General features: G+C 42.9%; 1 protein-coding gene across 2 annotated transcripts in view; it reads left to right on the top strand.

The window, feature by feature from the left end:
* The window catches only part of kdrl (kinase insert domain receptor like), a 210341-nt gene that overhangs the window by 181754 nt on the left and 14420 nt on the right, over positions 1-14167 (top strand). For both annotated transcript variants that reach the window (XM_072595317.1, XM_072595318.1), the window contains exons 27-29: positions 1076-1206; positions 1387-1477; positions 13798-13898. In XM_072595317.1, coding sequence (XP_072451418.1) covers positions 1076-1206; positions 1387-1477; positions 13798-13898 — 323 coding nt within the window. The remainder of the gene's footprint in view (positions 1-1075; positions 1207-1386; positions 1478-13797; positions 13899-14167) is intronic.

Consider the following 14167-nt stretch of genomic DNA (forward strand, 5'->3'; position numbering starts at 1 on the left):
CCCCCCTTTTTTGTTTCTTTTTTATTTAACCCCCACACTACCGCCTAACTGTGGTAGTGCTTATTTTTTCCCCAGTACCCATGGTGTGTGTGTGCAGGTGTGAGACACAGTGAAAGATACAAGGTGCACGAATCTTTATTCGATTTCCACCTCCAGGAAGATAGGAAAACACCCAAGTGGCCAGTGACAAGCACTGCCCTTCACATCAAAGGGCAATGCTGTGTGATCAAAACAGTGAAGGGGAGGGTAGGGACTAAATCAAAATGGAGTTGGAGGGGGAAATAATGCACTCCACTCCCTGCGGCACCCACCTCTTCCTGAACAACTCCAGGGTGTTGGTGGACACCGCGTGCTCCTTCTCCAAGGACACCCAGGCTCTAACATAACCGCGGAAGAGGGGCAATAATATGGTTATATTAGTCAGCCAGGGCTTTCCTAATTGACCCAGGTTAACAAGCCCAATCAATGACCTCATAATCAATAAGGTCAACCTGATTCCAAGCACCACAGTCACCTCCTTGACTGCCATCTCTGAATGTTCTGGAGACACATTGTGGCTGAATAAGCCATAAACAGATTAAGAAATACACCACATCAAATCTGCCAAAACTTTGGTGAGGCACCAATTGTGGTTTTATTGTGAGTGCCACATCTATGAATAGTTGGTGCAAAAATAATTTTACAATTCAATTTGTTGGTATAAGATGCTGTCTTTAAATTTAAAGTGAACTATTTTTTAATCAAATTTTTAAAAATTGATTTTTTTTTCTCAGTCTATCCAGAAGTGTGAAGGAAGAGTGAAAGTAAAGTGTTGTCCATTCTCCATCTAGAAATAGGGTCCATCTCTAGAAGATTACTCACCACAAATTCCTCCTGTCTTCCCAAGTCCAAGTACTTCAGCTTTCTCTTCCTCCAAAAATAAGACCAAACTAGACCTATATTATTGTGTGCAAAGGTTCAAATTAAATTAATTAGCAATGAAAACGATTAAGAGAATACAGTCTGAGCTGACTGGTGCTGAGTCCTAAGCACCTTCTTTCATCCTCTTACTTGCTTTCTGGTCTTTTTTTTATAGGATGGAAAGGATTATATTCCTTTGAATACTATGCTGCCAGCAGATGGTGATTCCAACTTTTCTGCAGACCCCAACCTCACAGAAGACGTAACAAATCCAAAAGTTAATTACAATTGCACAGGAGTCATCGGGTTGGTCAATTTTATTATAGTAATCAAGAAGTGCTCATTAAGTTGTACAAAAGAAAACAAAATTTGTTTCCTCTGTAGAGGAAAATTAGCCTGATATTTGTTCTATTGTGTCACGTCTGGTTCCACATTACCAACCGACTTTGCACTAAGTCATTATTCTTTGCTTCTTTTTGCTGATAGATGCAACAGCAATAATGCAAAGAAGAGGCCAGTGAGTGTAAAAACTTTTGATGAGGTTCCTGTAGAAAATAAGACTACTGTGATACATGAGGTAAGTTTTTATTCTGCCCGTGTCAACCTAAAATTGAATGACATCTAAAATTACTCACTTAATTTCAGACAAAAGAAGCTTTGAATGCGAGAGGGGCATTTGATAGGTCAAATGTCAAAATGCTCTGCCACAGTCATTGTGGGACCTCATTCATAGGCTAATCCACAACAATCCACCTCACTAAAGTTTTTTTATTGTCTTTAAACTCCATTCAAATCAAACTAACCCTTTAATTTTGCTGTGACCTAGTAGCTATTTTCTTGACAAGAATTGATCCAGTTCCCTTCCAAAGGTGTAATTGAAAGTGGCTTGTACCACATCATCTGCACAAAAGCATCAATCTACCAACATGTCACAGATTGTCAAGAATCCGCCACCTACACCATCTCCTGTTCTTCATGATCAAAATGTCCTGATTGTTGGAGTTTGAGACAATATGCCAGCAAGTACAGCATTTTTAATAGATGAATTATCCTAAAAAATTAAACAGTGTAATAATTAATGTATATATGCTTGGTGTATTCATAGGAAAATGCTTTGACTTTTGTCTTAATTTGGATGTCCTTAAAATCCTTTTTAAGGAACTAGTTAACAACTACAATAATTTTTAGTGTAATTTTATACAATCTATTAAACATTCATATACCATTTTGCACAAGGGAATATATCTGATTTTATGTCCTATAAATGTGTACGCAAAATGTATAATGGTACTATTAAAAGGCAGTATAAAGTTATGAAAAAAGGTTTTTACAATTTGAACTATGAAGGGACATTGTTTGGCACATGGAAACTATAAGCAATTTTTCTGTTTCTTATCTGGGAGGAATCATTGGGGTAACATCACTTCTCCAATGCTACGACTAAGTCTCCAATGCTAATGTTAATATGCATTCCCATGTTAGCAGAAACTGTCAGTAGAGGTCAGATGAAGTGAAATTTGCTCTGATTCTTTTCCAGAAGATTATTTTGACAAAAGTTTCAGACTGCTATCCATGGTTGACCGACTGTTAATCAAATAGATAGACAGACACCTCCAATAAAAAATTACAAGGATGACTACCTATTTTTTTTTAATTTTACAGTCCCATGATTGTAATAGTAGTATCTACTTACGAGGTGACAGCTGGGACCTAGTAAAGGATTTGACAGGAAGTGTGTTCATTCTTCCAATGCAGGATTTAACTTCTTCCATCACACTGGAGATCCTATAGAATAATGCCTCGAGTTTTTCCACTGACTTCTCTTCATTGAATGTTGCAAATAGAGAATTAAACATATTACAGGGTGACATTAATGAACCATTATGTCATAGATCGTCATTTCCAAATTTTCTTACGATGGTTTAGGCCCCTGATCTTACCCAGTGCCACCACAGGAAGCACACAAACAAGAGCAAAGAATCTGAGCGAAGAATCAGAGGATTACCTCTACCCCACTAGGTCCAATGTCGTAAACAAAAAAACAGAAATCACTGGGGAAACTGAGCTTCTGGAATTGTCACTGGACATGAAACGTTAATTTTTTTCTGTTCACAGATGCTGCCAAATCTGCTGAGTTTTTCCAGCAATTTCTGTTTATATTTGTTTCGGGTCTCCCGCGTTCTTCTGTTCAATGAAAGGCTAGCTTGGGTAGGTGGAGGGGTGAGAGAAATCTTATATTAAACCCACCTTGAGTTCAGAATTCAAGCTGTTTAATGCATCCAAATGCAATTGATAGAGACAAATCTGGTTAACATTCAGTGTAGCCAATGGAACTTGAATTCTAGTACATAAAGCAAGTGTCAGTAATGGTGACCATGATGATTATCATCAGTTGTTCTTAAGACCACAAGAACATAAGAAATAGGAACAGAAGTAGGCTGTTCGACTCCTCGCGCCTCCTCAGCCATTCATTAAGATCATGGCTGATCCAATATTCCTCACTTCCACTTTCCTTCCCTTTCCCCATAACCTTTGATTCCTCCTCTGATCGACAATTTTATCTCAACCTTGGATAAGTACATGAATGAGAAATGTTTGGAGGGATAGGACCAAGCAGAGGCAGGAGGGACTAGTTTAGTCTGAGATTATGGTCAGCACAGATTGGTTGGACTGAAGGGTCTGTTTCTGTGCCATATGGCTCTTATGACTCTTAACAATACACAAGGTCTCTGCCCGACAGCTCTCTGTGGCAAGGAGTTCCAAAGACTCTCAGCCTGCTGACTCCTAATCTCAGTGCTGAATTGGCACCCCTTTATTCTGAGACTATGCCGTCTCATCCTAGATTCTGTTGTGAGGGGAAACATCTTCTCAACATTTATCCTAGCACGCCCCTTAACTGTTTCATCTCTCATTCTACTAAACTCCAGTAAGGTCCCGATCTATTTAGTCTTTGCTCAAAAGACAATCCCTCCATACCAGGGACCATCTGAGTGAACTTTCTCTGAACTGTCTCCAATGAAATGATCATTCTTTAAATAACAGGACCAAAACTGCTCATAGCACTCTCGGTGTGGTCTCACCGACACCTTGAACAGTTTCAGTCAGACTTACTGCTGTGCCTGCGTGCTAGTTTTCTGTGTTTTTCTCCAAGTTGCTTTGTGTTGCAGCTTTCTGCAGTTTTTCTTCAATAAATAATATTTTGTTCTCCCTTCCAAAATGAACAACTTCACTTTTTCCCACATTGTACTCCATTGCCAGCTTTTAGCCCACCTACATGGTTAGCACTGCTGCCTCACAACACCAGAGACGCGGATTCAAGTCCAGCCTCGGGTGACTGTCTATGAGGAGTTTGCTCATTCTCCGTGGCTGTGTGGGTTTTTTCTGGGTGCTCTGGTTTCCTCCCACAATACAAAAAGATGTGTAGGTTAGGGTGAATTGGCCACGCTAAATTGGCCAGAGGGTTCAGTAATGTGTAGGTTAGATGCATTAGTCAGGGGTAAATGTAGTGGAATGGGTCTGGGTGGGTTACTCCTTAGAGGGTCAGTGTGGACTTGTTGGGCCGAAGGGCCTATTTCCACACTGTAGGGATTCTAATTCTACTTAACCTATTAATATCTCTCTGTAATCTGCTTGTAGCCCTCTTGCAACCTATCTTTCCACCTATTTCTGTGTTGTCTGCAAATTTGGCTACAGTACATTCACTTTCTCCCTCCAATATATTAATACATACTGTAGATAGTTGTGGTTGCACACACTGATCCCTGTGGGACTCCACTGGTCACAGGCCACCAATTTGAAAAAGAGCCCCTTATTCCCACTTGCAGTTTCCTGCCAATTAGCCAACTTTGTATCCATGCCAAAATGCTACATCCAAAAGTGTGGGCTTTTGTCGTATGATTCAATCTTTTGTGAGATATCTTAATGAATGCCTTCCAGAAATCCAAATACGTCACATCCATGATAAACCTATCGGGTTCACCTGTGCCTTTTAGGGAAGGAAATCTGCCATTCTAACTACCTTGTTCAGGTCTATATGTGATCCACAGTAATTTGGTTGACTGCTTACTGAAATGCCTTCATAAACTGTGAGCTATGTGTCAAGTAGTACTGAAGAATTCCACGAACTTTATTACTGTACCTGGATTTATACATTTACATTACAATCACGGGCACTTGCTTGTTTGGTGTCAAGCTAAGCAATTTGAATGTCACAAATTTCCCTCCGCATGTCATGCTGCAAAAGGACAGAGTTCAGTAAGGTGGAGGTTTATACCAATAGGTCACATGCCATCAAATGGTGATGAAATCATGAGCAGCCCTCTTAAAGGTAAATCACACATCTGCTGCAAAACTTAACAGCATCCAAAAAGAATAAAAGTTAACTCCATTTATTGTGCAATTGACATATACATTTGAAATGAACTAACTCCACATTGTGCAGGTAAGGGAGATCAAATTACAGAGTGCTGGATATGTTATCTGTAGATCCTGTTAATATGTAACATGAAAATATTTTTGAGATTAATAAAAACTCCTCTTTGAATTACTGTCACTAAATCACATTTATGAGCAGATTTGACAAATCTCACTGTTCAACAGCACTTTATTTACTTACTGCTAAGTATCTTAAGTAATGTAACATGCAGAACGCAAACAATGTCAGGATTCCTTGAAAAGCTACCCTCACAGAACCTTACAAAACAAATACTATCCAAGTGTGCAATAGTTTGTTATTGGGTAGGACATAATCCAATGTGAATAACAAATGGGTCATAACATCAGAGAAGTTAAAGTTTAATCAGATAAGAAGAGTTTGTTTGGCATAGTAACATTGAACTAATTTGATATAAGTTATGCAACTAGAATTCTTTCCACCTCACCAATAAAGGATAAATAATGGAATCATTCTTTTGAAATAATCTCTACTGTGATTAAGTCAAGCCAGAAGCATGCTGATGTCTATATCAGGCTCAGGGCACTGGTGAAGCTCAAGTAGAGTCCTATCCGATATGAGTGTTTCAGTTACCTTTTTTTAATCTGTGTGATACATATTAGGCCATCAGAGACTGACACTTTATATAGAACCCAGTGAGGTTAATGAAAATTGGTACTTGGGAATGTCCTTTTAAGTGGAGTCAGAAACCATAACTGCTGGCCAGAAAGTTAGTAGCAAGTAACCCATTACCACCCAGCTGGTCCTGGAGGCAACAATTTTATTTGACTTGTTCAGGTAATTAATTGCCTACAGTCTTGACTTCTACCCCACTGAGGCAGGTTTCCTGCCTCCAGAAACTACTGAACCTCAAGAGGAGCAGGTGAGGTGTGGGCTATGTGAGAGGCAGTCAGTACCACTGAGAGGAGGTGGTGAGGTATGGGCTATGTGAGAGGCAGTCAGTACCACTGAGAGGAGGTGATGAGGTGTGGAGTCAGTACCACTGAGAGGAGATAGTGAGGACATAGAGAGAGGCGGGGAAAACTGTCCCAGCTCCAGGAAAGTATGCAGAACCTGCTCCTGCTGCAGACGATGGGGGTGGATGTCACGGAGGACCTCAAGGAGGTGAAGGGCCAGCAAGCCTCGCTCTTTGCCTCGGAGGCCTCCAGGATAATCTTCCGGTCCAGGGTCCGCTCGGTGGAGCAGGACGAGACGTGCTCACGTTTCTTCTTCCAGAAGGTGCACAAAGAGAGCTCCGTGCTCAGCAGCCTGAAGAAAGAAGATGGCTCGGTAACGTCATCTCAGGCTGACGTCATGAGGATCAGCAAATCCTTCTACGCCAGCCTGTATGACTTGAAGCCAACCGACAGCGCGGCCTCCCAGTCGTTCCTGTCCTCTATCACGGAGGTCCTAGATGACGGAACACGAGAGAGGCTGGACCAGCCGCTATCTCTGGATGAACTGACCAAGGCCCTCGAGTCCTTCGAAAAGAATAAAACTCCCGGAAGCGACGGCTTACCGGTCGAGGTTTATTCCGCTCTTTGGGACTTGATCGGCCAGGACCTGCTGGAGGTGTATGTCAGTATGCTTCGGGCAGGTACCATGAGTGAATCCATGAGGAAAGGCATCATCACCCTCGTCTACAAGCGGAAGGGGGAGAGGGAGGAAATTAGAAATTGGAGACCGATCTCACTGTTAAATGCAGACTACAAAATCCTGTCAAAGGTCATCGCCAACCGGGTCAGGTCTGCTCTGGGATCAGTGATCCACCCGGACCAAACCTGTGCTGTACCGGGCAGGAAGATCTCTGAGAGTCTCGCACTCCTCAGGGATACGATCGCCTACGTGCAGGACAGGGGGGTGGACACCTGCCTCATCAGCCTGGACCAGGAGAAAGCCTTTGACAGGATATCGCATACATATATGAGGGATGTCCTCTCCAAAATGGGCTTTGGGGAGGGAATCGGAAATTGGATCAGACTGCTCTACACCAACATTGTCAGTGCAGTCTCAATCAATGGGTGGGAATCAGATAGCTTCCCTGTAAGATCTGGAGTCAGGCAGGGATGCCCCCTCTCACCCGCCTTGTTTGTCTGTTGCATAGAGCCATTTGCCGAATCCATCAGGAAGGATGCGAGCCTGAGAGGGGTGACTATTCCTGGCAGCGGGGGCCTGCAGGTTAAGGCCTCCCTGTACATGGATGACGTCGCTGTTTTCTGCTCGGATCCGCTGTCCGTGCACAGACTCGTGTGCATCTGCGACCAGTTCGAACGGGCCTCGGGGGCCAAGGTAAACCGAGGCAAGAGCGAGGCCATGCTCTTCGGGAACTGGGCCGACCAATCCTCTATCCCCTTCACCGTCAGGACTGACCACCTGAAGGTGCTGGGTATTTGGTTCGGGGGGGCTGGGGCGTGCGCCAAGACCTGGGAGGAGCGGATCAGGAAGATGAGACAGAAACTAGGCAGATGGGGGCAACGGTCGCTCTCCATCACGGGAAAAAACCTGGTCATCAGGTGTGAGGTCCTCTCAGTATTGCTATATGTGGCACAGGTCTGGCCTATCCCCAGGACCTGTGCCGCCGCAGTCACCCGGGCCATCTTCCAATTCATTTGGAGATCAAAGATGGACCGGGTCCGAAGAGACTCAATGTACAAAGACCGGTGCAATGGGGGAAAAAACACACCCAATGCCACCCTCACCCTGATGGCCACCTTTGTGTGTGGCTGCATCAAGCTGTGCGTGGATCCCCGGTACGCAAACACCAAGTGTCACTACGTACTGAGGTTCTACCTGTCCCCGGTGTTGCGAAGGATGGGCCTGGCCTCGCTGCCGCGGAACGCTCCGAGTAGTTGGACCGTTCCATATCACCTGTCCTTCGTGGAGAAATTTATGAGGAAAAACACCTTTGACCACAAGTCCATCAGGAAGTGGTCAGCACGTAGCGTCCTTGAGACCCTTCGGGAAAAGGAGAGGGCGGATCCTGTCGAGCGGTTCCCTGAGCAGACTGTCAAAGCCATTTGGCAGAATGCCTCATCGCCAGAACTTTCCAACAAGCACCAAGACGTGGCTTGGCTGGTGGTGAGAAGGGCTCTGCCTGTGAGATCCTTTATGCACGCCCGGACTCTCTGCCGCACCGCACGCTGCCCTCGAAGTGGCTGCGGGGGAGACGAGACTGTCACACACCTCCTTCTGGAATGTGCCTATGCAGAGGAAGTCTGGAGAGGAATGCAGTGGTGCTTGTCGAGGTTCGTCCCGAGCAGCGCCGTGACGCGGGACTCCGTGCTCTACGGCCTGTTCCCCGGGACTCACACCGAGACGAACATTAACTGCGCCTGGAGGATCATCAACTCGGTGAAGGACGCTCTCTGGGCAGTCCGAAACCTGTTGATCTTCCAGCTGAAGGAGTTGACCCCGACCGAGTGTTGCAGACTGGCACATTCCAAGGTCCAAGACTACGTGTTGAGGGACGCGCTGAAGCTTGGGGCAGCTGCCGCCAAGGCGCGGTGGGGAAAGACCACCGTGTAAGATCGGCCTGCCTAAAGAAGAACAGGGGGCCCATACAGACGGTTTTTTTTGGGCTCTGCTGATGCCTCAGCCAAATATATGTACAAGATTGAAAAATGCACAGGATTGTAAATGACAAGGATAAATTCGAATCTGTGTTTGTAAATGTGGACATATGTATGGCATGATCAAATGTACAGACCATAAAATCATTTTATGAATAAAGTATATTTTTGAAATAAAAAAAATATGTTCCTGTAAGGGTGAAGGGCAGGCCCAATGCATCCAAAGAAACTGGATATCAAGGAATGTACAGGTTCATATGAAGGAAAAAACGCAAAGCTTATGGTAAATACTGAGGACTCTGAACAACAGACTCCTACAGACATATAGGAAGTGCAGAAGATTGCTTAAAAAGAAATTGGGAAAGTAAAATTGGGCCATAAAGCAACACTGTCAGGTGAAATAAAAGAGAAATCCAAGGGCATTTTACAGAAAGAGGATAATCCAGCATTGAGTAGGGCTGTTAGAGACCAAAATGGCAAACTATATGTATGAGGCGAGAAGATGCAAGTGAGGTTTTAACTGAATATTTTTGCATCTGTATTCACGACAGAGAAAAATGATGTAGGTATAAAAATCAGGAAGAGGGCTATAATATACCTGAACAAATTACAGCTGACTGGAAGGAGATATTCAAGATTTTAATGGATTTAAAATTGGATAAATTCCTAGACTCAAGTGAGATGTACTCCAGGCTGCTGTGGGAGACAAGGGAAGAGATTGCAGGGGGCTCTGTAATTAATTTTTAAATTGTCTCTGGCCACAGAAGAGGTGCCAGAGGACTGGGGGATGGCTAATGCGGAACCACTATTCAAAAAGATTGATGGGGATAAACCAGGGACTCAGCCAATGCCTCTAATCACAGAAGTAAGGAAACTTTTGGAAAAATTCTGAGGGATAGAATTGCTCACCACTAGGAGAGGCTGCGATTAATCACAGATAGTCAGCATGGCCTTCTCAGGGAGACATCAAAAGATTCAGTTAAACCTATGTGCGTAGATGAGGGTAGTCAAGTTGATGCACCCTACATGAACTTCATTAAAGCTTTTCACAAGGTGTTACATGGGATACTGGTCAATTTGGCAAAGTGAGTTCAAAAATTACTTTCTATACTAAGCCAATGTCGAAGGTTAATTCTGTGACAGGAAATCTGTGTCCAATGGTACACGGCAGGGCTCAGTGATTGTTTCCTCTTTGTGGTCTACATTAATGATTTAGACATGAATGCAGAAGGTTTGATCAGAACCTTGCAGATAAAATGAAAGTTGATGGTGTGGTAAACACTGTGAGGGGAAAAGCCTTAAACTACAGGACAATGTAAACAGGCAGGTCAGATGATCAGAACAGTGGCAAATGAAATTTAATCCAGAGAAGTAAGGTGATACATTTTGGAAGGACTAGCAAGACAACGCATGTTGAATGGTGTGTCCGAGGAAACACAAAGGATCAGAGGGACCTTGGCATGCAATGACACTTAAAGGCAGAACGAGAAGTGTATAAGGTCATTAAAATGGTATGGGAGCATAGAAATTAGGAGCGGAAGTAGGCAATTCAGCCTTTTGAACCCTTTCCACCATTTAATATAATCAAAGATGATCTTATCCTGGTCTCAAATCTACTTTCCTGCATGCTCCCCATAGCCCTTTATCCTGCTTTTCATCAGAAACATATCTATTTCTTTCTTGAATCTGTTAATTGACTCTGCCTCCACTGCAGTCTGGGGCAGTGAGTTCCAGAGACTCACAACCCTCTGAAAGAAGCAGTTTCTCCCCATCTCAGTTTCGAACGTACCTCCTCTCACTCTATATGTATGACCCCTTGTTTGAGACTGTCCCACAAGGAGAGCATCTGTTTAATGTGCACCTTATCAATTCCCTTTAGCATTTTATACACCTCAATCAGATCTCCCCTCATTCTTCTGATCTCCAGTGAGTATAGCCTTTTTTAATATACGCTGCACTTGCTTACCCACTTTCTGTGATTTGTGCACAAGGAGACCCAGCTACCACTGACACACTTTGAATCTGCTTCCCATTTTCCTGAGATCTAGCCTCCTGGATAAGTCTTTTATAAAGTGAAGTCACAGGTAGATAGGATAGTGAAGAAGACATTCTTTTAGAGTATTGAGTACAGGAGTTGGGTGGTCATGTTGCGGCTGTAAAGGACATTGGTTAGGCCACTGTTGGAATATTGCATGTAATTCTGGTCTCCTTCCTATTGGAAAGATGTTGTAAAACTTGAAAGGGTTCAGAAAAGATTTACAAGGATGTTGCCAGGTTTGGAGGATTTGAGTTATAGGGAGAGGCTGAACAGGCTGGGACTGTTTTCCCTGGAGTGTCAGAGGTTGAGGGGTGACCACATAGAGGTTTACAAAATCATGTGGGGCATGGATAGGATAAATAGACAAAGTCTTTTCCCTGGGGTGGGGGAATCCAGAACTAAACAGCATAAGTTTAGAGCAAGAGGGGAAAGATGTACAAGAGACCTAAGGGGCAACTTTTTCACACAGAGTGTGGTATGTGTATGGAATGAGCTGCCAGAGGAAGTGGTGGAGGCTGGTACAATTGCAACATTTAAGAGGCATTTGGATGGATATATGAATAGGAAGGGTTTGGAGGGATATGGGCCGGATGCTGGCAGGTGGGACTAGATTTGGTTGGGATATCTGGTCGGCATGGACGAGTTGGACTGAAGGGTCTGTTTCCATGCTGTACATCTCTATGACTCTATGACTCTCTATGTCACCTTGTCAAATGCCTTCTGGACATCTGGAGATACCACATCCACCAGATTCCTACTTTTCACCATGTTGGTTACATCCTCAAAGAACTCCAGCAAGTTTGTCAAGCACAACAAGTTCTTCACAAAACCATGCTGAAATTGGTGAATTGAGCTTTGTTTTTTCCAAATATTCAAATATCTTTTCCTTCAGGATATGGGATACATATTACTCAAAGTATTGAATACAAGAGCAGGGAGTTTATGATGCAGTTATGTAAGATGTTAGTTACGCCACAGCTGGAATACAATGTATAGTTTTGATCACTATGCTACAGGTAGAAAATGATTGCTCTAGAGAGTGGTTCAGAGGAAATTTGACAAGACATTGCCTGAACTGCAGTGTTTCACCTGTGAAGAGATAGGCTTGATTTTCTTAGAGCAGATACGTGTGAGGGGTTCCTCATTGAAGCATTAAAAAAAAGTCAGGGGCATTGATGGAGTAGATAGAAAGAAACATTTCCCTTTAGTAGAGGAGTCAATAACTAGCAACTATAAATTTACTGTAATGGTCAGGAAGTTTAAAGGAAATTTAAGGAATTTCAACAAGAGTGTCTTAGGTGCCTCTAACTTACTGCTTGAAAGAATGGTCAGGACAGAAACCATTACAAGAAGTATTTAGGTGAACACTTGAAACTCCATAGCAAACAATGTTATGGGCCAAGTGCTAGAAATGGATCTAGAAAACATACATGCTTGATGACCAGCGTGTACACAATGGACAAAAATGCCTCTTTCCATGTTGTAAAACGGGCTCTTCAGTCTCTGCAGTGCACCCAAGAGTAGTGGGTACTGCTGGAACTAGACTCAGTCCCTTGAAGCTGGCAAATGAAGGAGGATAGACTGGTAAAAAAGAATCCAGCAGCAGTGGAATCAAACACATAAGTCGCCATCAACTGGTTGTTTATACTAGGCAGAAGTGAGGACTGCAGATGCTGAAATCCAGAGTTTAGATTAGAGTGGTGCTGGAAAAGCACAGCAGGTCACACAGATCCGAGGAGCAGGGAAATTGACATTTCAGGCAAAAGCCCTTCATCTGGTTGTTCATACTGCTGCTGGTAAAATGCCAGTTGATGTAGGAAAGCAATGGGTGTATGGAAAATGCCAGACACCAGCACACCACACATCCCCAATATACCTTCCTATCAACTTTTATGGGCATCACCTTTCCCCATTCCCCAGCCTCATTCCCAGATCAGACTTCTAGTCTGGGTTGCTCATTCAAAATTTGTCAACAGTAAGAATACTCTATTTATTTGTTTGAAATTAAACCAGCATCATTACAAGCTTAACGTTCAATCCACACCGCACTGACCCCTGAGCTATCACCTGGTTTATAATTGATAAGAATATTCCACAACCATTAACATTATTCTCAGTCACTCTTGAATCTTATTATACAAACACTTTGTATGAATTTTTCTCTCTGCTCTCTTTGTAACTGGTTTAATTTAAGTATGTTAATATCTCCAATAAGATAGTGAAGATAAAAGTTTGACTCATCCTGAAACAAAGGTTTTTTTTGGATTTGGACAGTCAATTAGATCTATGAAAATATGATTGCTTGTTTTCAAAATCTTGTTTTAGCTGGTTGCAAACTAAATGTTAGTACAAGAAATCAGTAAACGTTTCACTTCAGTGTTATTTATATACTAACAAAATATAAGCACATCAAGAGCGAGGTGACAGCCCTATGGCATTTTCACCTGACTGTCAATCCAGGGGACCCAGGTAACATTCTGGTGCCCCAGGTTCAAATCCTACCACATTTCATGGCGAAATTTGACATTTTTTTTAAAAGTCTGAAATTAAGAACGTAATGATGACCATAAATTTAATGCCAATTGTTGGGGAAAGTCCCATCTGGTTCGCTGATGTCCCTTCCTTTAGGAAAGGAACTTACCTGGTCTCTCCTACATGTGCCTCTAGACCCACAGCAATGTGGTTGACTCTTAACAATTTGGGATGGGCAATAAATGCTGGCCCAGCCAGCGAGGACCTTGTCCCATGGGCGAAGAAGAAAAAAGGGAGATGAGAACAAATGAAAGGCTAGCATCACCCTACTTACTGCATGACTTTGTGTCCATGGATGTCTCTGATAGGTGTGCTTTGGTCCACAGGAAAGCGAAACTGACAGTGGGATGGTGCTGCCCTCTGACGAACTGAAGTCCCTGAAGCGTCTAGAAACTAGATCCCGCCCTTTTGGACTAATCACATTAGCGTGAGTACACTCAGTTCTTCAAAATGAATTGCGTGGAAGTTTCAGAATGCATTAAGACCTTCCCTATATCAATAACTAAAGTATTGACAAACTAAAGGCTTGTATTCATGTTGCATTTGGAAATTTCAGAATACATTCACTGCAAGAGAACAGCAGAAAATTATATTTAGCTAAGTTCAAAGTTCTCTAAAAGTAAACTGATTTTTTAAAAATTCATTGCATATTTGCACACTGAAATTCTGAATTATAGTCAATTTCGCACTTCCTCC

This window comes from Chiloscyllium punctatum, chromosome 25, assembly GCF_047496795.1.
Source record: "Chiloscyllium punctatum isolate Juve2018m chromosome 25, sChiPun1.3, whole genome shotgun sequence".
NCBI classification, from domain to species: domain Eukaryota; kingdom Metazoa; phylum Chordata; class Chondrichthyes; order Orectolobiformes; family Hemiscylliidae; genus Chiloscyllium; species Chiloscyllium punctatum.